General features: G+C 40.4%; 1 protein-coding gene across 1 annotated transcript; it reads left to right on the top strand.

The window, feature by feature from the left end:
• The first annotated feature begins 638 nt into the window (after positions 1-638).
• Positions 639-27,123, top strand: ddx11 (DEAD/H (Asp-Glu-Ala-Asp/His) box helicase 11). The gene is made up of 26 exons (XM_052097745.1): positions 639-961; positions 2,362-2,586; positions 2,688-2,774; positions 5,066-5,202; positions 5,287-5,338; positions 5,416-5,523; positions 9,653-9,740; positions 9,873-10,081; positions 14,005-14,157; positions 14,239-14,285; positions 14,416-14,495; positions 15,977-16,018; positions 16,144-16,211; positions 16,357-16,395; positions 16,476-16,602; positions 16,746-16,874; positions 16,969-17,081; positions 17,232-17,304; positions 17,399-17,502; positions 19,060-19,209; positions 19,328-19,396; positions 19,544-19,644; positions 23,102-23,186; positions 23,277-23,352; positions 23,780-23,934; positions 24,973-27,123. Exons 1-26 carry the CDS (start codon positions 833-835, stop codon positions 25,006-25,008), a joined length of 2,682 nt encoding a protein of 893 aa, XP_051953705.1. The 5' UTR covers positions 639-832; the 3' UTR covers positions 25,009-27,123.
• Positions 27,124-27,129: the final 6 nt, after the last annotated feature.

The raw sequence follows: 27,129 nt of genomic DNA, 5'->3' as shown, positions 1-27,129 counted from the left end.
GTATTGTTAGGGACCGTCACTAAACTCTTAACTACATTCTTTAACGAAAATAATAGATTTTTATAAATGTTTTAAGTCAGATTGGATTTAAACACTTCAAAGGCAGTTTGCAGCATGTACAGAATAAATTATATTAAACGTAATTTAATAAAAATGTACTTTTAACAATGTCTGCCGTGTTTTTACAGATAGCATGTATGTTGCACCCTTTTTTTTTGGTTACCCTTAGTAACTGAGGAGTGCAAACGCTGTTCATAATGTTTATCTAAAAAAATGCATCTTATAAAACAATGTGCTTTATTGTTTTCACTCGCATTGGATAACGGATAATGTGATGTTTAGCATACGAAATTGGTATTCCCAATTCGCTCTTAATCCTCATGGTGGCGTAGTGACTCGCCTCAATCCAGGTGACGGATGACAAATCTCAGCTGGCTCTGCTTCTGGGTATTCCCAATTGGGAAGAAAATCACAAAAAAATCAACTGAGGGAAACCAAAAGTGTAATTCTGGAGTTCTTTTCGTTTTTCACGAGGGAGTGAAATTTGGCGCGCGTCCCTATCGTGCAAGACGTTTTGCTTCGTTTCCATTGGCTGAGGGGGAAGACTGGCGCGATTGTTTGAGGAAGTGTACATGGTCATAACGATTTTTTCGTGATTTGGAATAACATGTGGTAGCGTTACATCCCTTCAGTATATTTACAGTCATTTTGGATCTCAGTGGAATTGTCCGCAAATACAGGCCGATCAAGATAAGAACTGAAAGCTCAACGGTTCCGTTGATGTTATGTTTGGTCTCTGTGTAGGATTCTGACTGATTCTGGTTTTTATATCATGGACAGCAAGAATGGTCGGTTTCCTTTCCCGTTCCAGCCCTATACGATCCAGGAGAGCTTCATGGAGACCCTGTACTCTGCTCTGGATCAGGGGAAAGTCGGTATATTTGAGAGTCCCACTGGAACGGTCAGTATTGTGCAGATCAGACTAAATCACTTAATCAACCCTCATATTTTAAGAAACGTTTAGTATATAAGAAATGCTGCCGATTACCTGAGAATTACCTTAGACTTAGTAAAAACAAACAATCGCATTTACAGAACTGTACTTTACTCTTAATTTTTTTTTTTTATTAATTACTAACTATTAGTATTAATTACATCCTCTAGATTACCGTACTAATTACCTTGTCTTAAAAGTAATTGCATTACTTATTACTTTCTAAAACCCTGCTCAACCTCGACCGGATGAAAAATACAAAGATAGACATGAAACTGTTCTTTTAATTCTTTCAAATAAATCCTATACCCTATACAATCAAATAAATTATTCATGAGCTGGCCATAGAATTTAAGGGGGCGGCGTTAAATAAAAAAAAAAAACGTACATTTTAACATTAGACGTTACATTTTTATTTTAAATTCGCAATTGTTTTATATAGAATTGTTCTAGCGTCTATACAGTATTTAATGCAATTACGTAAGAAGTAACTGTAATTAAATGACTGAAAAATTAAGAGTAATCCCTTACTTTTTCCCAATGAAACACTAATTAATTACTTAGTAATGCATTACACCCAACACTGAATGGAAGTTTATAGGGCAAGACATTCCCAAAGGTTTAAATGCAGAAATGCAGGGCTGGATTGGTAATCTGGCAGACCGGACATTTTCCCGGTGGGCTGACACTTTGGGGCCGATCAGGGGTGGACTGGCCGTTGGGAGAACCGGGACTGAAATGATCCACCACGTTATGCAGAATGGGCCACAAAATGGCACTTCGATATGCCGAAGGGGGAAGCAACCCCCGCCCACCAGAGGGCACTTACAATGTAAGTGAATGGGGCCAAATCCATAAACATTTAAATACTCACTGTATCAAAAGTATAACATAGTAATGTATTAAAGTTATATCCAATTTTACAACTTCCTTCCAAATAAGCGATGATTTGGACACAGCTCAAGTAATGCACCAGTTCTGACAGAGGAATTAATGGAAGTGCTTTTATAAAATGATAAGCTTAATTTCTGCTTTTAAACCCTCCCAAAATCGGCCCCATTCACTTGCATTGTAAGTGCCTCAATGTATCCTCGATTTTTGGGCTTTTTTTTTTAAGAAAAGAAGGGAGTCAAAATTATTTTTTGAGTTAAACAACATTATACCACAAATGCTTTCGAAAGAGCGTGACTTGTATTGAATCACAGAATATTTATTTAAAATAGAAAATTTAGACCCATAGACTTCTATTGTACGAGCATTACTGGAAACACAGTTTTGGCTTGTTTTTACAAACTGAGACACGAGTCCGATAATTTTCTGAGGTAATCGAGTGCATGTCATAGATTAACTTGTATTGATCTTTTCAGGGTAAGTCTTTGAGTCTTATTTGTGGTGCACTGACATGGCTGAGAGACTATGAAGAGAAGAAGAAACAGGAGGCAGCCAGACTTCTGAATGGTGAGACTGAAGGACCGGAAAAACAGACGGAAGCTGTAATGGACGGGAACAATGCCACCAAGCCATCAGAGCCAGACTGGGTGTCAGAGTTTGTGCAGAAGAAAGCCGAGAGAGACATGGTGAACAAGTTAAAGGTAGAAGAGCTCTTAGGGACTTTTGTACAGAACATTCAAGATCATTCAAAACAAGTCATGTGTTTGTAAGAGGTTTATTAATTCTCCACGCTTTGATTTAGGATGAGGAGCTGAAAAGGAAAAGGAGAGAGGAAAGGCTGGAGATGATAAGACACAACGCCCAGCTCCGATATACTATGAAGAGAAAAGTGAGTCTTTGAGCTTGCTTATAAGTGTTGTGTATTTGGGACTATATCTTCTAGCAGTTTATTTGACATCAGAGTAGCAGATTTCAATGGTGGATATGAGCTGCGCTCTAGTTACTTTTAAGCATCTTTAAAGCATTGTATTGTAAGTTAAGGTAAATCAAAACTATCGTAAATTATATCTGTGGTATTGAATAATTATTAAATTATTAGTCCACGTACGGTAAATATTCAATAATGAAACGTATTAACAGCTGATTTAAATCGACCAAGTTTCTGCGTCCAGTAAGACCTTTGGTGGCGGGACAGGGGACCATTCATCCCGTTAGATCTTCAATGGTGATCTTGTTCATGTAAGATCATCGTTAGATCATTTTTGGCCTCAGCGGTTGCCCTTTTGGAAATTAAAAACAGGCATTTGCATTCGGAGTTTGTGCGATTCGTGAACCAGCTGCGTGGCAAATGGGTCTTATTAGAGCAGGCGTGATAACAATGACTGGTAATCAGAAGGTTGCTGGTTCGATCCCCACAGCCACCACCATTGTGTCCTTGAGCAAGGCACTTAACTCCAGGTTGCTCCGGGGGGGATTGTCCCTGTAATAAGTGCACTGTAAGTCGCTTTGGATAAAAGCGTCTGCCAAATGCATAAATGTAAATGTAATGTAAACGTAATTACATTGATAAATTGTACACAGAACTCATTACAATGACTGCGGTCGCTCAATGCAGGTTTACCCTGTTTGGGATCTGCATTTCAACGTGAGCTCAAGACGTGCCGCACAATGTTATGCACTCTCACGAATGCTTTCATTGAAAACAAAGCGGTCTAATCAGCATAATAAATCAATTATTTACACCGCGTCTGTGCCGTGATTGGATCGGGAGCGTTTTAGATTTGTCGTGTTGCTCATTTGCAGTGTATTTAACATCTACGTTCAAAGCGAGCGGTGCTATATTCAATGAATCCAAATATTTACAAAGTGCTTTTCGCTCTTGTTCTACAGCTTATTTTCGTGTGTCAGATGATGTTTCTAAAGTATTACATTTTTGTGTGCATCGCGAATAGAGTAAAGCTGTGTACACACTGACAGAGACTTTGTCGCTGCAGGTCGCCAGTGGCTGGCGGTGAAGTCACTAGTGGGCGTACCACTACTGGTTGCCTAGTAACGTTTATAAATGACATTCACGGATGCCATTCCATTGCTCTTGACAGCAAATCGCTTTTCATGGCGCTAAAAGCAAACATTTTGGAGGGAAACGACTAAATATAAATGGAATCAGTACATAAAATGCTTTATATCAAAGATGAACGAGAAACAAGGCGTGCTGTTTGCCATAGCGGCTTTTTATCTGCAGGGCGAAAACGCAAACGCCGGTCTGTCTGGGTCCACAAAACCATTAAATCTCTGAGTCAGCACGGCGAGTACCACCGGCTGGTGCAAGAGCTGCGGCTGGATATACCATATCTATATCATAGAGCACTGGAAAATTGCTAACAGCAAGAATTAGCCTTTCATCCATCTTTCCGTTACTGCAGGAGCTGAGAGAGAGAGAGAGAGAGAAGGATCACGTGAGCTCTCCCGTCTTCTCTCCTATTGGCTGTCGCTTCCGTTAGTCGCTCTTCATTTGAATAAAGTTGAACTTGTCTCAACTTTGTCGCGTCGCTGGACACGCCCACATCTAGTCACCAATGGTCGCGACAGCTCTTGTCGCCGGAAGTCGCTTTGCTCTCACTGAAAATGAATGGGATGGAGTCGCTGTCACGCGCAATGTCTCTGGCAGTGTGTATGCAGCTTAAGAACATAAAGCAAGCATCTGGGCATTCAGACGGTTTAAAACTTGCACATTAGTATCAGTTGTCATTACTGATAGGACGGAGGATTAATCTAAGCAGCTCTGATTGGATATTGCCGTTTCATTGCTCATCGGACATGTCAGTGATTGGTTATAATACTCAACGCTGTAATCGTCAGTTTTCATGATTACATAATCGTGGCAGCCGTAATCGTAATCTCAATTAGTTTTTGATTAATTGTGCAGCAGTATGTAGTCGTTATTTTATAAAAGCTATATTGTGAAAATAGTAACAACGGGAGTTGTTGCAGACAAAATGTACAATGTAGAACACCTTCTCGCACATCATTGCTTATTTAATATTATATATATAATATTGTTACTGTTTTGGTGGCACGAGGGGGACCTACTCGATATTGGGCAGGTGGTTTTAATATTGTGGCTGATTGGTGTGTGTGTATATGTATATATATATATATAAATCTTATGTGTCTCAACAGGCCACTGAAGATGAAGAGACTGTAAAGTTGCTGCAGCTCAGCAAAGAGGGGGTGGAGCCAGAAGCACATGATCCAGAGGAGGAGGGGCTTATTGTAGCAGAATATGAGAGTGATGAAGAGGCCACGCCCAAGAGCAGGTATTGATTGTGTTTTTGAATAAATAATTCTGTGGGTGGGTGTGTCTTTCATCCTTCTAATCTCATATACTGTACCCTTCTCAGTCTGTGTGATGATGACGATGATGAAGATCTGGAGGAGGATCATGTCACCAAGGTGCAACTCTTTCCACCCTGTTTCAGTGAGCTGCAAGGTGTTTGTGCATGTTTAATGTGTATTATGCATGTCTTTAGATTTATTACTGTAGCCGAACCCACTCTCAGCTGGCCCAGTTTGTGCACGAGGTGCAGAAGAGTCCATATGGGGCCACGGTTCGTTTGGTTAGTCTGGGCTCCAGACAGGTAAGCATGCAGACTAATTTGTTCTTGCACTCAAAAAATAAAAAAAAAACTTTCCCTATCCTCCCATGTTCATATTACTCATTCTTATTCATATAATTTTGTTTGGTTAACTCTTTCCCCGCCAGCGTTTTTAAAAAAAGTTGCCAGCCACCGCCAGGGTTTTTGACGATTTTCGCTAAACTTTAATGGCCCGCAGAATATTTTCTTCCATGAATATATGAAGATGCTATATATCAAAATAAAGATCTGAGCCTCTGCTTTTAGGCAAAAAAAAAACAATTTTGTTCTTTTTTTATTGCCACTTGAACAGAGGTAGGTTTTGTCAAAAACAACATTTCGGACAAAAAGCTGAGAAAAAGGCATTTTTATCAAACAAGTGCTTTAGTATTAGTATGGTGTTCCACTTCACATTTGAGATGATCGCAGTCTGTTTCTTTGATCAAAGAGTTGCGTACTCTTTCAAAACATGCGTGCGGGTCTTCCTTACCGTATACCACCTAAAACACGGATACAAAACATGCGTGCGGGTCTTCCTTACCGTATACCACCTAAAACACGGATACAAAACATGCGTGCGGGTCTTCCTTACCGTATACCACCTAAAACACGGATACAAAACATGCGTGCGGGTCTTCCTTACTGTATACCACCTAAAACACGGATACCCGGAAAATTCTGTGTTTGGCGGGGAAGCGTTTTTTCATAAAACCCGGAAAATTCCGTGTTTGGCGGGGAAAGAGTTAACTGAAACTAGAGGATTTCTAATTCCCAGCATGCTTTGCGTGGGACTCGACGGGGAGAGTAAATGTTAAAAACTATATGTTATTATTGTATGTCTTTGTGCATGATGAATATAAATGGGGATGTTAGCCATGTTGAAATTTAGAAGAATTTTTGTTTTGTAGTTTTGAGGATTAGCCTACCATTATGGTTAGGGCTGCAACTAATGATTATTTTGACAATCGATTAATCTAACGATTATTCGACTATTGCAACGATTAATCAATCTTAACCGATTATTCTGCTTGTGCCCCGACTTAAAACGTTAACTTAAACGTGCTTACTAACAATAAAGAGGGGGAAAATAATCTTTTAAAAATACCTCTAAATGACATTCACCGAATTGAAGGGGGAAAAAATACTTTTTATTCAGTTTAATTCAGGAAAGAAATTCACTGCAAAAAAATCCTATTGTTATCAAGTGTTTTTGTCTTGTTTTCCATTTAAAAATGTCTTCAAACAAGATACATATAAGATATTTAGAGTTGCTTTAAGAGAATGTATATTAAACATACAGTAAGTGTATTTTTTACTTTGTTATAATTCTGCTAGTGCAGTAAAGACTGAATATACTTATATTCAAGATTTATTCTCTAAAAGCAAGTCTAAATATCTTACATGTTACTTCTCAGGTGAATGCATCTTTTTTTTTTTTTTAAGGATTGTTTTTATATTTTCAAATAATTGTATTTTTCATATTGTATTCAACATTCTCAGATAAAAAATTGTTCTTCTGCAGTAAAACTGCTAAAAAAAAATTACGTTGTTTTAAAAGTTTTACATATTTATATTGGAAAACAAGACAAAACAAAATCAAATCATAAACGTATATTATTTCAGTGTATAATGGGGTGAAGACTTCCTCTCTCACCTTTCTGTTCGCTTCAATCCATCTTTAACTCACCAAAAAAACAAACTCTCTCTTATTAATAAAGCTGCGTATTGGCAATTTTTTACACGATAAGAAAAACACAGTGACATATATTATGATTCAAAAAGTCTTGAGTCATCACGTTATAATCTAGCTGCATTAAGCGTGTGCGCTTGAGAGACGAGCGTCCCGTGACCGAGTGTTCATCAGCCGTGTGCAGATTCAATCTATCCCCCTTAGATCGGGACATTCACACAACTCATAGAAGATGCGCTGACTGCATAGAGAAATGCAGTTTCGGACTTTGTAGTAATTTACATGATCTGCTTCCATATTATTTGAACTTTAATAAAGCTATAACGCATTAAATATAACTGCATTAAAGATGTAACGCTGGGGTGTTTCCTTTAAAGACGCTCGACACGCAAGTTTTGCTTCAGCGGAGCGTCAGCTCCAGTTCCACTTATTCCACAACGAGAGTGGTTCTGTATTTTTGCATTATAATTCCCTCATACTTTGTGATCTACATCACCTGAATCTGTGAAAGTTTAGAGTGCATCTGTAATTCTTCCTCTCCTCAGTCAGGTGTGAGCTGCAGCGCTGCTCTGGCATCATCATCAGAGTTTAAAGTGATCTCATGTTACATTAAATTAGATCAAACGACTATTAGACAACTAAACTTTTTGTCGACAATTTTTTGTTGTCGATAACGTCGACTAATCGTTTCAGCCCTAATCATGCTGATGAGTGGAGCACCAAATAATTTTGAGTATTCTACATATTGCTATATTCATCAAGTAATTGCGGTTGCGATTCGTGCGAACCATAGCATAGCGACAAAGTTGCGTTCAGAAGTGCTTCCGACCAGCATGTATTTAGCATGCTAACATTTTTTTATCATTAGCTAGCACATCACTAAAATTTATTTTCTACACTGTTATTTATTTTAATTTAGGAAACTCATTTCAAACTTGTGGAACCACTGTCCATGACTGAATCAAGTACAGCCAACGAGTTGTTTGTTAGAGTGTGTGATTGCAGTATCACTATTGGACCTTTTCCACTGCACGGTACAACTCGACTCAGCTCGCATATGGTACTCTTACACTGCATGTTGCGGTTCCACTATCCACAATGGAAAACCCCCCAAAAATGGGGATTTTCCACTGCACAGTACAACTTGACTCAACTCAGCTCGCTTTTTTGGGGATTCCACTGTGGACAGTACCTGGTACCTGGTACTTTTTTTAGTACCACCTCGGTCGAGGTTCCAAACGAGCCGAGCCGATACTGAATGTGACGTCAAAATCCTGCAGCTCACTGATTGGTCAGGGACAATCGTCACTAGCACCGTCACTGGATTTCCGACAAGTGACATCAACCCGCTAGTTTTAAAGTTAGCAACAGCGATAACAGTATCATTTGTTCATGCAAATTTCGAATTGTGAAAAAAGAAATGGCTACGCGCAAAACCACCATGCCACGCCGTGGTCAATAAACGAGATGCAGACGGTTCACTCATCAGCGATGAGCGAAAAGAAAAAGTCTCTCAGGAAGTGTCTCAGCTGTTGGCTGCACACTGCTACCACCGGACCTACCAACGGTGTAGGGAAAAGTAAAAAAACTTCAGTGACTACAGAACCATCAAGGAAAAGTGGAAGTGGTTCGACCAAATGGACGCTATCTAGACCGGCGAGCAATGAGAGGGAGTGTGCCCTGGACTCAGCCATGATGGAGGATGACACGTTTTGTTACGTTAACTCTATACTCCACTTGAAAGCTTCACTTTATTTACTTGACCAGCTACTGGAAGCTTCTAAAACAACCGGGTCAGTTTAACTGTTACACTTGTGTAAAATCACCATGTAACAACTGCTTTATGCAGCACAATGAGCTAGTAGCTAACAGCTAGTGGTTGTGTTATTGTTTATTGTTTTGTGTCATGTTTAAGATGATGTCACGGCATTAGAGGCGGCGCAACTGTGACGATCAGCGTATAATCCCACCCACGTTGAGGGGCACTAAACTGCAGTGGAAATGCAAGCTCAGAAAAGTAAAGTGAGTCGAGTTGAGGCGAGTCGAACCGTAACGTGCAGTGGAAAAGTGCCATATAAGTTAAAAGCACTTACAGGTACTCTGCAGTACTTTTACTGCCATTAGAAGAGCTATGGCTATGCAGGGCATTTTCGAAGTATACTTCTGCTTAGACTTCACTAATCGCTTTGAAAATTAATAGCACATCTCCCCTCAACAAGCTGCATGATTTGACATACTGTATCATTGATGTCTGTGACACAAACAATGCAGGATGAGTCTTGCACGACTTGATGTTAAGGGTTCATTTAAATCCCTAACCCTCTGAATGAGCACTAATATTAAAAGTCTTTCTCGCCTTTGGCCAGTTTTCAAGAACACATTGATGCATGCATGAAAGGCAAAACAGATGATGTCATACCCGTTTCATTTTGCCCTTTTCAGAACCTGTGCATTAATCCAGAGGTCGTGCGGCTAGGAAACGTCCAAATGATGAATGATCGCTGTTTGGAAATGCAGAAAAACAAACACGGTGAGAAACACAAACAATGCCAATTTAAACACAGCGTTGTTGCTGATTTAAATGACAGATTGATACAGATCAGGAGAGACCGACATAAATAGATTCAGCATAATGATGTGTACGTGTTTCACACAATTACAGAGAAACGAGACAAGGAGGCAGACTCTGAGCCGAAGCGCCGTCGTGGTGTTGCCAAGGCGACGTGCGCCTTCTCGGGTTTTGAGAATTTGATGTCAATGAGGGACGAGGTGCTGGTGAAGGTCCGAGACGTGGAACAGCTCCTACAGCATGGGCGGGACAAACACACATGCCCCTATTACAGCACACGCTTGGCCATACCAGCAGCTCAGGTGCGCATACTCACACACACACACACACACATACACAGATGTTGTGTTTCCATGTTTTATGGGGACTTTCCATAGACATAATGGTTTTTATACTGTACAAACTTTATATTCTATCCCCTAAACCTAACCCTACCCCTAAACCTAACCCTCACAGAAAACTTTCTGCATTTTTACATTTTCAAAAAACATAATTTAGTATGATTTATAAGCTGTTTTCCTCATGGGGACCGACAAAATGTCCCCACAAGGTCAAACATTTCGGGTTTTACTATCCTTATGGGGACATTTGGTCCCCACAAAGTGATAAATACACGCTCACATAAACACACTCTCACACACACACACACACACACACACTCACACACACACACACACACACACACACACACCTTAGATAAGTAGGTTTTGAACTTTTGCTTTAACTCCCAGATTGTGCATTGGTCACAAGTGGCGACCCAACACAGGACAGAAGCAAACTAACATTTCTTTAAAATGTAACATTGCAATGCATGTACCGCATAGGCCCAACAATAAGTTATTGAGTACTTCTTGAATTTAGAAGGTTTCATGCTCTCGGCAGCCAATAATTCACTGCACAAAACACATATTGGTCAGCACAAACTATGTTTATCTTTGTTACCCTTGAACCCATATTTAATAAACAAACATCCATGTTGGCATCTGTCGAATTTGGCTAGCTTCAACTAAGTGACAGATTAATTTGTGGCAACATACTGTAGAGTTTCATGGGACACGTGTTATTTGATGTGAACAAAAATAAAAAAAGGGGGGTGCTTTCTCCCTTTTAAAAGTTGATGAGACAATTTATATTGCTGTCTTTACAATGTTAGTTACATTTGTTTTATATCAGGGACCCCTGGAAATCCTGGACATTTTTAAATGATGATTTCTAGGCCTGGAAATGTCGCAGAGATTGATCAAATCTTAAAAATCTTAGAATTGTCTATAGCGAATGTACATTTTCGAGATTTCCTCTGCTGTGCTTGATTAATCGAGTACTCGTTCAGTTTTAAAGGGCTCATGAGGTCCACTGATAATGTAAGTGTTTTTGCACCAATGCTGCCATAGTTTAGTAATAAATTGTGATTTTCCGCCTTGTCTGTGGCCCTCTGTCTCAAACGCTCGGTTTTGGCTGCAGCGGCTCCTTCAATGTAACTTCAGTTGTAAACGCCCACTGTTCTGATTGGCTAACATCGTGCAGCCCTCGAATGCAGCCATATTTGAAACTCAATTGGGAGAGAACACGCAAGCCCTCCACAACATTATAAAACTACATTTCAGGATGTACAAATAACTAGAGTTGTCAGAAAAAATGGTTTCAGTGATGCATCGCGATTCATACACAAACGATTCAGAATCGATTCGGAGTTTAGTTTAAATCACGGCAGAGCAGTGGTGCACGCCAAAGACAGATGTGGAAACAAAGACGCGAGATAAGTGCATACACTAAAGTCAAGTGCACACTGCACAAACATGACTATTTGCAGACCAGCTGCATCAAACACATGACCATTTGTGCCCGAATGAAACTACGATCCCGAAATTCTTACACATGCACAACGCAACGGGAGAGTTCGTTCATGATAAGAAGCCAACAAACAACATGAAAGATGAGCTTGCACCCATAATTACACAGATGTGCACACAATAATAATTTAGAGGTAGCGGTTCGAAAATAATTTAGAGGTAGCGGTTCGGGAGATGTTGGTGATGTTTTCATTAAAAAAAAAATTTCACTCATCGTGAAAACTCATTGTCAGGACAGTGCGCACACCTGATGATAAAGGTTTTATATTCTACTCGTAGAGCAAACTGATAGAACAGTGCATACAGGACGCTTGATCAATTTCTGAAGCAACAACTGCGCTATTTAAACTGCTTTACTATCACCTGTGCAGGTGAGGACAGGTGAAGCTGACAGATGCGCTCTCATAGAAGCAGATATATCTCTCATCCTGGACCAGCAACTTCCATTTGTGCTTAAAAATGAAAATGAATAGCATGGCATAGATTCATTTTAAATAATAATTAAATAGTATTCAGTGTGTTTTGATGGAGAACCAAACATTTTTTGTGCTTTTAAGAATTTTTAAGGTTTTAAAGAAAGAAACTTAAAAACTGAGATAATCTTTTAAACTATAGAAGCATTTATTTAATCTTGTGGATGCCCCATGTTTTGTTCACAGCTCATAATGAATGTAAAAGGCCAGTTTATGTCATGTGACTCATTCTGATTTTTAATACAGCTGTTAAATAAAAAGCTGAAAGGGAAAAAATAGTAAAAAAAATTATTTTGAAGAAACTGAAAAGATAAAGATATTGAAGGACAAGATGCATCAAGAACCGTTTTATAATCGAATCGTTACCCTTTGAACCGTGATCTATTGGAATTGCGAGGCCAGTGAAGATTCACACCTATGTAAGCACAGCCATTTTCAGATCTCTCCAGAGATGTTCAATCGGGTTCAAGTCTGGGCTCTGGCTGGGCCACTCAAGGACATGCACAGAGTTGTCCCGTAGCCACTCCTTTGTTATCTTGGCTGTGTGCTTAGGGTCGTTGTCCTGTTGGAAGATGAACCTTCATCCCCGTCTGAGGTCCAGAGTGCTCTGGAGCAGGTTTTCATCAAGGATGTCTCTGTACATTGCTGCATTCATCTTTCCCTTGATCCTGACTAGTTTCCCAATTCCTGCCGCTGAAAAACATCCCCACAGCATGATGCTGCCACCACCATGCTTCACTGTAGGGATGGTATTGGCCAGGTGATGAGCGGTCCCTGGTTTCCTCCAGACATGACGCTTGCCGTTCAGGCCAAAGAGTTCAATATTTGTTTCATCAAACCAGAGAATTTAGTTTCTCATGGTCTGAGAGTCCTTCAGGTGCCTTTTGGCAAACTCCAGGTGGGCTGTCATGAGACTCTTACTGAGGAGTGGCTTCCGTCTGGCCACTCTACCATACAGGCCTGATTGGTGGAGTGCTGCAGAGATGGTTGTTCTTCTGGAAGGTTCTCCTCTCTCCACAGAGAAATGCTGGAGCTCTGTCAGAGTGACCATCGGGTTCTTGGTCACCTCCCTGACTAAGGCCCTTTTCCCCAATCACTCAGTTTGTCCGGGCGGCCAGCTCTAGGAAGAGTCCTGGTGGTTCCAAACTTCTATTTACGGATGATGGAGGCCACTGTGCTCATTGGGACCTTCAATGCGGCAGACATTTTTCTGTACCCTTCCCCAGATCTGTGCATCGATGTAATCCTGTCTCGGTGGTCTTCAGATAATACCTTGGACTTCATGGCTTGGTTTGTGCTCTGACATGCACTGTTAACTGTGGGACCTTATATAGGCAGGTGTGTGCCTTTCCAAATCATGTCCAATCAACTGAATTTACCACAGGTGGACTCCAATCAAGTTGTAGAAACATCTCAAGGATGATCAGTGGAAACAGGAAGCACCTGAGCTCAATTTTGAGTGTCATGGCAAAGGCTGTGAATACTTATGTACATGTGATTCGTTTTTTATTTTTAGTAAATTTGCAATGATTTCAAACAAACTTCTTTCACATTGTCATTATGGGGTATTGTTTGTAGAATTTTTAGGAAAATTATGAATTTAATCCATTTTGGAATAAGGCTGTAACATAACAAAATGTGGAAAAAGTGAAGCGCTGTGAATACTTTCCGGATGTTTTCTGTAAATACTGGTTAAATATATCGGTCAATCTATCATTCTAGAACCTCTAAATGCTCTAAGAGAACAGAATGCAGGTGTCTTGAGATGCTTTTTCTTTCTTTTAACCTGACGTGGTGACTAAAAAAAAATGCAGATCTCTGACCTGGGAATCGCATTCTCGCTCAAACACAAACTCTAAATCTGTTGTCGTTTTTGCCCTTCTCTCTCTCTCTTGATTATAGGTGGTGGTGTTGCCCTATCAGTCTTTGCTCCATGCGTCCACTCGTAAAGCATCCGGGATCAAACTAAAGGATCAGATTGTAATTATAGATGAGGCTCATAATCTGACTGACACAATCTCAGCCATACACAGCGTAGAAATTAGCGGAGCACAGGTACACACATACGCAAACCGACTAGAACTCATTATACACACTGTCACTCAGGTTTACTTACGAATGTTTCGTTTTTTTTAGCTCTGCAGGGCTCATTCACAGCTCTCCCAGTACTCTGAGCGCTACAGGTAAAAAATACATCCTCCGAAAAATAAAACACAAGTTTTAAAAATGTATAGCAACGGTTTATTTTTGTATATTCATTAGCTATTATTGTGTTCATGTATTGGTATAAATGGCATTGTGTGTCTCCTGCAGAAGTCGATTGAAAGCCAAGAATCTGATGTACATCAAACAGATCCTCTTTGTGTTGGAGGGGCTTGCGCGCACACTTGGAGGTCAGATGTGTGTGAGATTGTTTTGTATTTGTGCGATTCGTCATCTTCGTACGGTGACCCAGAGGTGCACAACACACAACAACCTGCCACAACACAAATTAAAGCACAACACAAGTAAATTAAGCCACAACACAAATAAATGAAAGCACAACACAAATAAATTAAGCCACAATGCAAATAAATTAAGCCACAACACAGATAAATTAAGCCACGACGCAAATAAATTAAAGCACAACGCAAATAAATTAAGCCACGACGCAAATAAATTAAGCCACGACGCAAATAAAATAAAGCACGACGCAAATAAATTAAGCCACGACGCAAATAAATTAAGCCACGACGCAAATAAAATAAAGCACGACGCAAATAAATTAAGCCACGACGCAAATAAATTAAGCCACGACGCAAATAAATTAAGCCACGACGCAAATAAATTAAGCCACAACACAGAATAAAATAAAGCACAACACAAATAAATTAAGCCACAACACTAAATAAAATAAAAGCACAACGCAAATAAATTAAGCCACGACACTAAATAAATTAAAGCACAACGCAAATAAATTAAGCCACAACGCAAATAAATTAAGCCACAACGCAAATAAAATAAAGCACAACACAAATAAATTAAGCCACAGCACAAATAAATTAAGCCACGACACAAATAAAATAAAAGCACAACACAAATAAATTAAGCCACAACGCAAATAAAATAAAGCCACAACGCAAATAAATTAAGCCACGACGCAAATAAAATAAAGCACGACGCAAATAAATTAAGCCACGACGCAAATAAATTAAAGCACGACGCAAATAAATTAAGCCACGACGCAAATAAATTAAGCCACGACACAAATAAATTAAGCCACGACGCAGATAAATTAAAGCACAACGCAAATAAATTAAAGCACAACGCAAATAAATTAAGCCACCAAATAAATTAAGCCACAACGCAAATAAATTAAGCCACAACACAGATAAATTAAGCCACAACACAGATAAATTAAGCCACAACACAGATAAATGAAAGCACAACACAAATAAATTAAGCCACGACGCAAATAAATTAAGCCACGACGCAAATAAATTAAGCCACGACGCAAATAAATTAAGCCACGACGCAAATAAATTAAAGCACGACGCAAATAAATTAAGCCACGACGCAAATAAATTAAGCCACAACACAGATAAATGAAGCCACAACACAAATAAATGAAGCCACAACACAAATAAATTAAGCCACAACACAGATAAATTAAGCCACAACACAGATAAATGAAGCCACAACACAAATAAATTAAGCCACAACACAAATAAATTAAGCCACGACATTAAGCCACAACACAAATAAATTAAGCCACAACACAAATAAATTAAAGCACAACACAAATAAATTAATTTCCTTTGTAAATTTCAGTGTTGTGCACATCTGGGCCTCCGTATCTTCGCACTGATTTATTGCTGTTGTGTTATTTTAACAGGTAAAGTGGGTCAGAATCCAAACATGCAGTCCTGTCAGCCAGGTAAACAAACACAACCCCACACACAAACACACTCATCATAAGAAACTTCACTGCTGCTTGTTGTGTTTCCTTCAACATTGACTATTTCTCTGAAAATATTTTGTTTTGAAATACTCACACATCAGGAAGTGAGCTGCTGACTATCAACGACTTCCTGTTTAAGGCTCAAGTTGATAACATAAACCTTTTTAAGGTACTACAAGCACGACATCAGCGCATTCTGGAAATAAAAACTCATTTCTGATGTGTACTAATACAAATCAAGCAATTTAAATGACGTCAGTGTAATATCAATCAGGCTTATTCTTAGTACAGTTTAATCCGTTTGTCTTTCTAAGGTTCAGAAATATTTTGAGAAGAGTATGATCAGCAGGAAGGTGAGTAGACGGACACATTTATAACTCTGTTTTAAAACGTGAAAACATACACACACTGATGCTCTGTGTCCTGTGTGTAGCTGTGTGGATTTGTGGAGAAATATGAAGGCAGCGGTGTAAACACACACTGCAGCTCTAAAAACAAAGAGAATCGTCGTATTGAAGGACTAGGACGTTTCCTTCAGACGCTGCAGAACAAACCTACAAGTACAATCCTTTAAATAACATTTCAAATGTTAATTTATATTAATTCCGAACACCTTAGCGTAGCAACTCCCTGGCAACCACCCACAACAACCTAGCATGTAGCAAAAATGTAAACAAATGTAACAATGTACTTGATGTTTTAGATCTTGCAGAACAGCAGGTGGCAGTAGAGGACAGACCCGTCATGGCTTCACCAATGATGCTGGTGGAGAGTTTCCTATTTGCCCTCACTAATGCCAACAAAGATGGACGAGTCGTGATGCAAACGCAGGGTTAGTGGAGTTTGAGAGTGCACATATGCATACATGCATGTGCCTTTTGAAATTCTCTCACACATAAATCCGTCTCGTTCCTGTCTCTCTTTAGCATGTCTGTCCCAGAGCAGTCTGAAGTTTCTCTTGCTGAACTCTGCAGTTCACTTTGCACAGGTTGTCCAGGAGTGCAGGGCCGTGATCATCGCCGGGGGAACCATGCAGCCTGTTAGCTTACACAAACACAGAGAGAACCATTAGTGGACATGGACACAGATATAATAGATATAGTGACACAGCTGCCCCAGTTACATAACCTTAAATAAACTGTATGTGTAGAATGCTGTGTAATACTGAGTTTGTATAACTGGGTTGCAGGTTACAGATTTTAAAGAGCAGCTTTTGTTTTCAGCTGGGGTCACGGAAGACCGGATTTTAGAATTCTCATGTGGTGAGTTTGAGATATTATGCATACATTGCGCATTTCTTTCTGCCACTTTTAGCAATGTTGTTTATGATGTGTAACAGTCGTATAATGCCTTCAGGTCATGTCATACCCCCTGAGAACATCCTACCCATAGTCCTCTGCGCTGGCCCCTCAGGACAACAGTTGGAGTTCACTTTTCAAACTAGGGACACACCACAGATGGTAAAACACAGACACACACACACACACACACACAAACCAAAAATTTCACAGATGGCCCAGTGCAAGCTCAACAAAAAAACGAATTTCATATAATTGCAACATAATACGCATAATAATAGCCTACATTTTTTTATGATTTAATTAGCAAGCAGAAAGAATGTTCTGCATGTTATGCCAGTGGAAATGGAAACTAAAGGTGGGGTGTGTAATCTCTGCACTACTAGCAGCAGCAACAAACGGAGTTGCAAAAAGTATTCCTGTTTCCAAACAGGTTTCCCACACAAAGGGTTGCATTTTCAGGCTCTCGTTTTCAGGCTCTGTCTCATTCTCTCACACCACTTGCATTTCTTATTTCTAAATAATTCTCAAAAGTTTAAAACGTTAATGGGAGGCCTGGGTAGCTCAGCGAGTGAAGGCGCTGACTACCTCCCCTTGAGTCGCAAGTTCAAATCCAGGGCGTGCTGAGTGACTCCAAGCAACCAGATTGGCCTGGTTGCTAGGGTGAGTAGAGTCACATGGGGTAACCTCCTCGTGGTCACTATAATGTAGTTCTCGCTCTCATGGGGTGTGTTGTGTGCGGATGCCGCGGAGAATAGTGCGAAGCCTCCACACATGCGATGTCTCCGCTGTAATAGGCTCAACAAGCCACGTGATATGATGCAACTGAGCCACTATGCCACCACAAAGACTTAGAGCGCATTGGGAAATGGGCATTCCAAATTGGCAAGAAAAGGGGTGAAAATAAACATTAATGGAACGGTTAATGAGCGTTAAATTCTTTCCAATTCCCATTCCTACTCATGCCATTGTTTGAGCCAGGCGTTAACACAAAATACACGAAAGGCTTATTTTGCATATTAATCTGGGGAGAAATTCATTTGTTTACCCAAAAATGCAATTTACTCACTTTCATGCCCTCCCAACCCTCTTCTGTTTAACACAAATGAAGATTTGTTTAGAAGAATATATCAGCTCTGTTGCTCCACACAATGCAAGTGAATGGTGACCAGAACTTTCAATAAAATCACTTAAAGGCAGCATAGAAGTAATCCATAAGACTCCAGTGGTTTAATCCATGTCTTCAGATAGGTGTGGGTGAGAAACAGATCAATATTTAAGTCCTTTTTTACTATAAATCTCCACCTTTGACCTGCCCGACCAGTAGGGGGTGATATACACGATGAACGCAAATTGCTTAAAAACAAAAGAAGAATGTGGAATTGAAGATTGATAGTAAAAAAGGACTTATAAATGTATCCTTTTCTCACCCTCCCCTATCATATCGCTTCTGAAGACATGGATTAAACCACTGAATTCGTAAGGATTCATTTTATGCTGCCTTTATCTTCCTTTGTGTTCTGAAGAAGAAAAAGTCATACACATCTGGGATGGCATGAGGGTGAGTAAATGATGAGAGAATTTTTGTTCCCTTTAACATTGGAAAAAAAATGCTTCACCTTTAAGTTCATCTCATCACTGCATAATCAGCTGTAGTGATTCCAATAACGTATTGTCAGTGTGATGAGATTTATAACTGTATGTGTTGACTTGCATTAGATGGAAGAGACGGGCCGTGTTTTGTCCAACCTGTGTAATGTCGTGCCGGGGGGTGTGGTCTGTTTCTTCCCCTCCTACGAATATGAAAAGAGAATTCTGGGACATTGGGAGAGCACTGGAGTCCTGCAGCGCTTACAGTCTAAGAAAAAGGTTCACAAACATAGACACTCCCCTTTTGCCTTTATTTACTCAAAGTTAGCTCATAATTTGTGGAAGCTATGTTAGATGCATTTGCAGTTGGAGTTCAGATGCTTTTTGTGCGTTTCAGATATTCCAGGAGCCGAAAAAAGCCAGTCAAGTTGAGCAAGTGCTCAGTGACTACTCCAAGAGTATACAGGTTTGTTAGTGCATATGTACTTATTGTATAGATTTAATAGTAACACAAAAATGTATACGGTGTACAATTGCATTTTACATATTATAAAGCAGGAAATGTACAGTAAATCATTTTACATTGTAGAATGATGAATTTTCTTCCCTTCAGCGCAACATTAATGCTGGAAGTGGCCAGTCGGGGGCGCTGCTTTTCTCTGTTGTTGGAGGAAAAATGAGTGAAGGAATTAATTTCTCAGACGACCTGGGCAGGTTAGCAAGGCCATCACTATTTTCCAAGTAGCATACTGTAACAGTTAAACAAAGGGCAAGGAGGAGGCGGGAACTGGGTGAACAGTCAACATAAACTTTAACTATATAAATTAACTTAAAACAACAGGCTGCGTGCGACTCTCTCGAACTGGTGCCTCCGGCTCTCCCGCTGATCAGCTGATTCAGTGGCGGCCGTGCACTAATCACGGGCTGGCCACGCCCTCCTCCTCGTCACACTCCTCCCCCACCCGATTCAGGCCTAAGTGCCACCAGTCTGACCCCACCCCCCTCAACTCTGGAGGGGAGACGCTGCCCTTATGGCTGTACCGTCAGCCGGTGGTCCACCCATCTCCTGTGAACCTGGGGGAGAGACGAGGGGAGGGGTTGGGAGCGGGAAAGGGTGAGCAGAGAGAGGAGAGAGAGAGAGAGAAGAGCCGGCTGCCGGACGCACTGTCGCCCGGTCCTCAAACGCTCCTCCACACCCCGGGCTGATGCCAGCTCGTTCCTCCCCCTTCGGATGGCAGCAAATCCTCGTGCCCCTGGCGGTCAGACCCGCTCCTCTCCTGCTTCAGTGGACGGCAGCAGTTAATCCAGCTCTCGGTGGCCAGCCGCGGCTGCTCCCCTGGCGGATGGCAGCGTCGAAGACTCCCCAACAACGAATCCCTCCTCCCTCCCGGGTTTCAGTACCAACCATCCATCCATCTATCCTCAACCGCTTATCCGAAGTCGGGTCGCGGGGGCAGCAGCTCCAGCAGGGGGCCCCAAACTTCCCTATCCCGAGCCACATTAACCAGCTCTGACTGGGGGACCCCGAGGTGTTCCCAGGCCAGTGTGGAGATGTAATCTCTCCACCTAATCCTGGGTCTTCCCCGAGGCCTCCTCCCAGCTGGACGTGCCTGAAACACCTCCCTAGGGAGGCGGCCAGGGGGAATCCTTACCAGATGCCCAAACCACCTCAACTGACTCCTTTTGACGCAAAGGAGCAGCGGCTCTACTCCGAGCTCCTCACGGATGACTGAGCTCCTCACCCTATCTCTAAGGGAGAAGCCCGCCACCCTTCTGAGGAAACACATTTCGGCCGCTTGTACTCGTGACCTAGTTCTTTCAGTCATGACCCAGCCTTCATGACCATAGGTGAGGGTAGGAATGAAAATTGACCGGTCGATCGAGAGCTTTGCCTTCTGGCTCAGCTCTCTTTTCGTGACAACGGTGCGATAGAGCGAGTGCAATACCGCCCCAGCTGCCCCGATTCTCCAGCCAACCTCCCGCTCCATTGTCCCCTCACTCGTGAACAAGACCCCGAGGTACTTGGACTACTTCACTTGGGGCAATACCTCCTTCCCTACCTGGAGTACGCACTTTCAGCACCAATGAACTTAAAACAGCAGCACGTGCATCTTTCTCTCTAACTGTTGCCTCCGGCTTCCCTTTATCTCGCTCTCCCACTGATCAGTGGATTCAGTGGTGGCCGTGCACCATCACGGGCCGGCCACACACTCCTCGTCACATTTTATAAAAACGAACATTACAATTTTTTTTCTTTTTGCTATAAGAAGGTCTTATGGCATGTAAAGCTGTGAAATGAAAATTCTCTCATTATTTACTCAACCTCATGATATCTCAGGTGTGTATGACTCTCTTCAGCAGAACACATTTGAAGAAAAACAGAAAAATATCTCTGCTCAGTCGGCCCTTAAAAAGCAGTGGATGGTGAATTTTGAAGTTCTAAAAATCACAGACAGTCAGCATAAACGTCATCCATACGATGATTACTGAAGATCGCATTTGGTGTAAAAAAAGCTCAATATTTAAGTGCTTTTTAACTCTAAATCATGCTTCCGGTCAGCAGCGGTATGCATGTGTTACATAATCACTTTGACACGTGAGACATGCGAGAACTGAGGCACGTGCAACACGCATGGAAGGGCAGCCCTGTTTTCAACTGATTAGGAGGAACTCTGTTCAGAAACTTCATTGGTTTTGGTTTAGATCTGTATTTATCGGTTTCTTTACTCACAATGGTGCGTTTGTGTGCTTATCCTGGATGTCTCAACAGAGAGAAGAACATGAGATTACATCTGTACCATGTCAACACGAATATGTCACATGAGAGACCGCGTGATCGAAACTCTCGACGCAAACGTAATACTTCTGCTGACCAGAAGCAATGATAAATATATTAGCAATTTTGGTTAAAAATGTACTTAAATATTGATCTTTACTCGAAGATTCTTAGAAGACATTAATTTAACCGCTGGAGTGGTATGGATGATGTTTATTCTGACTGTCTGTGATTTTTGGAGCTTCAAAAGTCTGATCACCATCCACTTCCATTTTAAGGACCTGCTGAGCTGATATATTTTCTATTTTTCTTCAAATGTGTTCTGCTGAAGAAAGTAAGTCATACACACCCATACACACTATTTCATTTTTGGGTGAACTACCCCTTTAATAATTTATTTTTTTGCTACTTTTCAAATGCCTTTATGTATAAGCAGCTGGCTCCGGTGGTAGAGCGGGTTGGTCACTAATCGCAGGGTTGGTGGTTCGATTCCCGGCCCACATGACTCCACACGCTGAAGTGTCCTTGGACAAGACACTGAACCCCAAGTTGCTCCCAATGGCAGGCTAGCGCCTTGCATGGCAGCTCTTCCTTCATTGGTGTGTGAATGGGTGAACGATACGCAGTGTAAAGCACTTTAAATACCGCTAAGGTTAAAAAGGTGCTATATAAGTGCAGACCATTCATCCATGGATTTGACTGTTTTTGTCTTGTACCAGACCTTCAATATTTAATTATGAAAATCAATTTTAAAAATACAAATGACTATGATTAAAACTACAGTGATAATCTAAACAAAAATGTAAATGAACAAACCATTTCAATATTTATTGTTAGAAAATTATTTCCATCATTTTTCCAAAAGTGAAGAGCGTGCTTGAGAAGAAAATTCAAGGTAAATGTAACTCGTGAGCAAAATATTTTTATTGGGCGTCATTTCCAATCAAGCTGCAATTTGTCCAAATTATGCAAAAAGTATGAAAATATTATTTAATGTTAAATAATTAAATACTAACATAAAATGTTAGCTATGAATTTAGCCTTAGTTGGACATTTTATTTTGAAAAAGTTTCACCACAATTTCCATGACAGAATTCTATTAATTCAGAATTTGAGATGTGCAAAAATGACCGAAAAATTTACTAAAATGTCATAAATCTCCTGTGATACATGTACGCACATTGTTAGTAGACAAATGAAAAGATGTGCTTAACTTGACTGGAAGTAATATTTTAATTTCATCATTTATAAAAAAGAAAGTGTACATTGCGTAGTAGCGCAAATACTCCATTCCGAACATAGCCAGTCTATAAAGGGCTTGTATCAAATTACTCCCATGGAAGCATGTTCCCGTTTAATCTTTGAATGAAATGTAAAGCTCTTGCATGTGTTCAGATGTGTCGTTATGGTTGGAATGCCGTATCCCAACATAAAGTCACCAGAGCTGCAAGAGAAGATGTCTTACCTGGACAAGCACATGGTGAGACTTCATAAAGGACGCTATAGATGAGAACTGCCGGAAACAAAAGTACCATCAGTAAATCTGTGTGTCTCTCTGCTCCTGTCACAGCCTCATGTAGATGGTAAAAGTCCTGGGAAGGCCCTGATTGAGAGTCTGTGCATGAAAGCTGTCAATCAATCTATTGGTAGGTGGGGCCTAGTACTGAAATCTGAAATGGTTCACCCAAAAATGGCAATTCTGTCATCAATTACTCACCCAATTACTCATGTTTTCCAAACACTTTTGACTTTATTCTGTCTGTGGAACACAAAAAGTGATGTTAGGCAGAATGTTAGTGTCAGTCACCATTCACTTTTACTTTGTTAGCTTGAGCCACTAAACATTCTGCCAAATTTCTCCTTTTAAATGGGTTTGGAACAACGGGAGCGAGTAAATAACTCATAAGTTTTATTTTTGGGTGAAAACAAATATCCCTATGTGTTAAAAATAGTGCAAACAAATGCCATTTTTATTTTAAAAAGAGATGGAACAGTCTTTAAGGTGTGTAATACATGATAAAACAGACTAAAGGTCAGTGACTCACTCGTTTTTTGACTTCTTACCCGATGCAGGTCGTGCAATCCGTCACCGTGGTGATTACGCATGTATTGTGCTGTGCGACCATCGTTACGCCCGAACAGGCACGCTGCAGAAACTTCCAGATTGGATCCGATCCAGCATACAGACGCAAACTAGCTTTGGTCCAGCCTTCGCCAGCATCAGGAGGGTAAGATTTTGTGCATGGCTGTGCATGTGTAGTGTGGATGCATACTACACATTGTTTACTGCATACTTATCTCAGCGAGCTTTGGCACTGACTGCCACCACTGGAGTCGCAAGTTCGAATCCAGGGCGTGCTGAGTGACTCCAGCCAGGTCTCCTAAGCAACCAAATTGGCCCGGTTGCTAGGGAGGGTAGAGTCATATGCAATAACCTCCTTGTGGTCGTGATTAGTGGTTCTCGCTCTCAATGCGGCACGTGGCGAGTTGTGCGTGGATCGCGGAGAGTAGCATGAGTCTCCACACGCTGTGGGTCTCCGCGGTGTCATGCACGAGTCATGTGATGCGCGGATTGACGGTCTCAGAAGCTGGATTGAGGTGAGCAACCGGGCCACCACGAAGACCTATTAAGTAGTGAGAGTTGGGCATTCCAAAATTGGGAAAAAAGGGGCTAAAAATCAAAAATGATAATAATAATAATAATAATAATGTGAAACAATATGCAATAATGAACATTTTTAAACTGTTAGGATTGGGTATTGATACAGATTTCCCTTCATTTTGGTATACATTTATACAAGTTAAAGTAATTATATGACGAAGAAAGAAAGAAAGGAGACAAATTACAAGCAATTGAAATAATAAAAACTATAAAACAAAGATATAAATTAAGAAAACAGTTCTTGGAGTTTTTGACAGCAGTATCAAATATTTGAGAAGTATATGAAACTGTGCACAGGATACATACTGCATACTACTTTCTTAAAGATATCTAGGTAGTATGCCATTTCCAACATAGCCTTCGAATGTGAACTGCAGATAAATAAGTGAGATGAAGTGCAGGATGCAATCGTAGCTGAGTGTTTGTGTTCTTCGCTCCAGCTGTCTTCTGTTTTAATGAGCCAGATGATGTACAAGTATTAATACGAGTCTGTGCTCTCCAGCTGTGCTCTCTGCATGCAGGTCTGATCTAATGAGAGGAAGTTGTTGATGACAGGATTTGATAGCAGTATGTTCCCTGTCTGATCATTTATTTGATTCCGCAGTTTTTTCTGGAGAAGCGACAGAGACCGCAGCTCTAAGCAGAGAGGAGGCCATCGACTCGCCGTAGCGGAGCTGCATATGTATAAATGCTATGTTTGTTCTGCATAATGCATGTTTGTTTGACTGCTCAGGCCTTGTAAATTATTTAGGCACAGTTCTGCCTCTCCGCCCTCACGTTCTGCATTTCAGCATTTGTGTTTCTTGTTTAGTTCTGAGAACTTTGATTTCATTAAAGCTGCTCTATACAAGACTGAGACAAAGACTTGGTCTCCGTTTGTCAGGATTGGAGTCATGATCCAGACCAGAACTACACTCCAACATTTATTTCATTCATTTTAAAGGAATATTCCAGGTTCAGTTAAGCATAATTGACAGCATCTGTGGTATAATGTTGATTTCCACCAAAAAAAAAACTTTTTACTCATCCCTCCTTTTCTTTAATAAAAGCAGACTAGGGGTTATAGTGAGGCACACACAACTGAAGTGAATGAGGACAAATTTTGGATGGTTTAAACAGAAATGTGAAGCTTATAATTGTATAAAAATGTTATAAAACTTGTGCATTTACGGTCGTTTTAGGTTTATAGTGTTACATCAGCATGGCAATGAATTTGTAAAATTGGCTTTAACTTTACACAGAAAAGGTTCGTAAGCGATCTCATCACACTAAAATCATGTTAACACACATATTGTTTATATCTTGTGGCTATAGTTTTGAAATAGTGAGTATTTTAATGTTTACAGATTGGCCCCCATTCACTTCCATTGTAAGTGCCTCACTGAAACCACAATTTTTGCTTATATTTAAAAAAAGAGGAAACTTTTTTTTGTGTGGTATTCAGTATTATGCCTCAAATGCTGCCCATTGAGCTTAATTAATAAAATATTGAATTTGTAGCAACGTTCATTTCAAAACATTCAGTATTCAAATTTTTAACCATATTATCAAAGTCTTCCTTGTAAGTACAGTAAAAAATCACTTGACATTGCCAATAATAATCAAAAACAGGGCAAAACCTTCACGCACAGTAGAGCACTTTGGCCTTTCGATACTATATTTTTAATACAGCGAGCCTGTACGGAGGTGTTTGACTCATATGCACTATGACTGCTTCGTGATAGGCTTATCTTCAGTCAACGCTACGCATGTGAAGATGATCAGAAAAGACTGGATTTTGTTTGCTAAATTTGCCTCACGCTTAACATGCATGAGACGTGTCGTCACAAAGAACACCAAAGTATACTTTGTCCTTAAAGGGGTCATGACATGCCTTTTTTATTATTATTATTATTATTATTATTTTAATGTTCACTTATAATATCAGTAAAGTTTTTTTGGCATGAAAAACAGTCATATGTTTGTAAAACATCATTTTCCACCCTCATTCTGACCCTCTGTCAGAAACGCTCTGTTTTGGTGCTGCTTCTCCTTTAAGACTTGACAGTACACACCCACTTTTCTGATTGGCTCTCTGCTCTTGATTGATCTGCTTTCTCACTGCTCACCACTACTGGGCGAAGCTTCAGAAGTGATAAGGTAAAGTAGGTTTTGATGTGAAGGCGATCAGATGCAAATATCTACACCGTGTGACATCACAATGTGGAGGAAGTAAAGAACGAGTTGTTTGTTTCTGTCAGAAACGCTCTGTTTTGGTGCTGCTTCTCCTTTAAGACTTCACAGTAAACGCCCACATTTCTGATTGGCTCTCTGCTCTTGATTGATCTGCTTTCTCACTGCTCACCACTACTGGGCGGGGCTACAGAAGTGATAAGGTAAAGAAGGTTTTGATGTTTCGTTGTGATGGCGATCAGATGCAAATATCTACACAGTGTGACATCACAATGTGGCGGAAGTAGAGAACGAGTCGTTTTGACAGCTTGGTTTCAACAGATGCACTTTTTGCAGTGAGGAAAAGGTTTTGAGTTCTGAAACTTACAGTATGTTTTAATAGTACAATGACCTCTTATGTGTTTAAAAATAAAGGAAAATTTGATTCCTACTGTCATGACCCCTTTAAAGCCACATCCACACTAACAGATTTAAAAAAGGCTTAATAAGGCAGCTTTAATGAATGCAACTCTTTCCTTACGGCATCATTTTCCAAAGTATGCGGTAATGGAGAAAACAGCATTATAGTGTGGATAATCTGCAAAATCAG

Source organism: Xyrauchen texanus, chromosome 29 (assembly GCF_025860055.1).
Source record: "Xyrauchen texanus isolate HMW12.3.18 chromosome 29, RBS_HiC_50CHRs, whole genome shotgun sequence".
Lineage (NCBI taxonomy): Eukaryota > Metazoa > Chordata > Actinopteri > Cypriniformes > Catostomidae > Xyrauchen > Xyrauchen texanus.
This window is presented reverse-complemented; position numbering and strand designations above follow the sequence as displayed.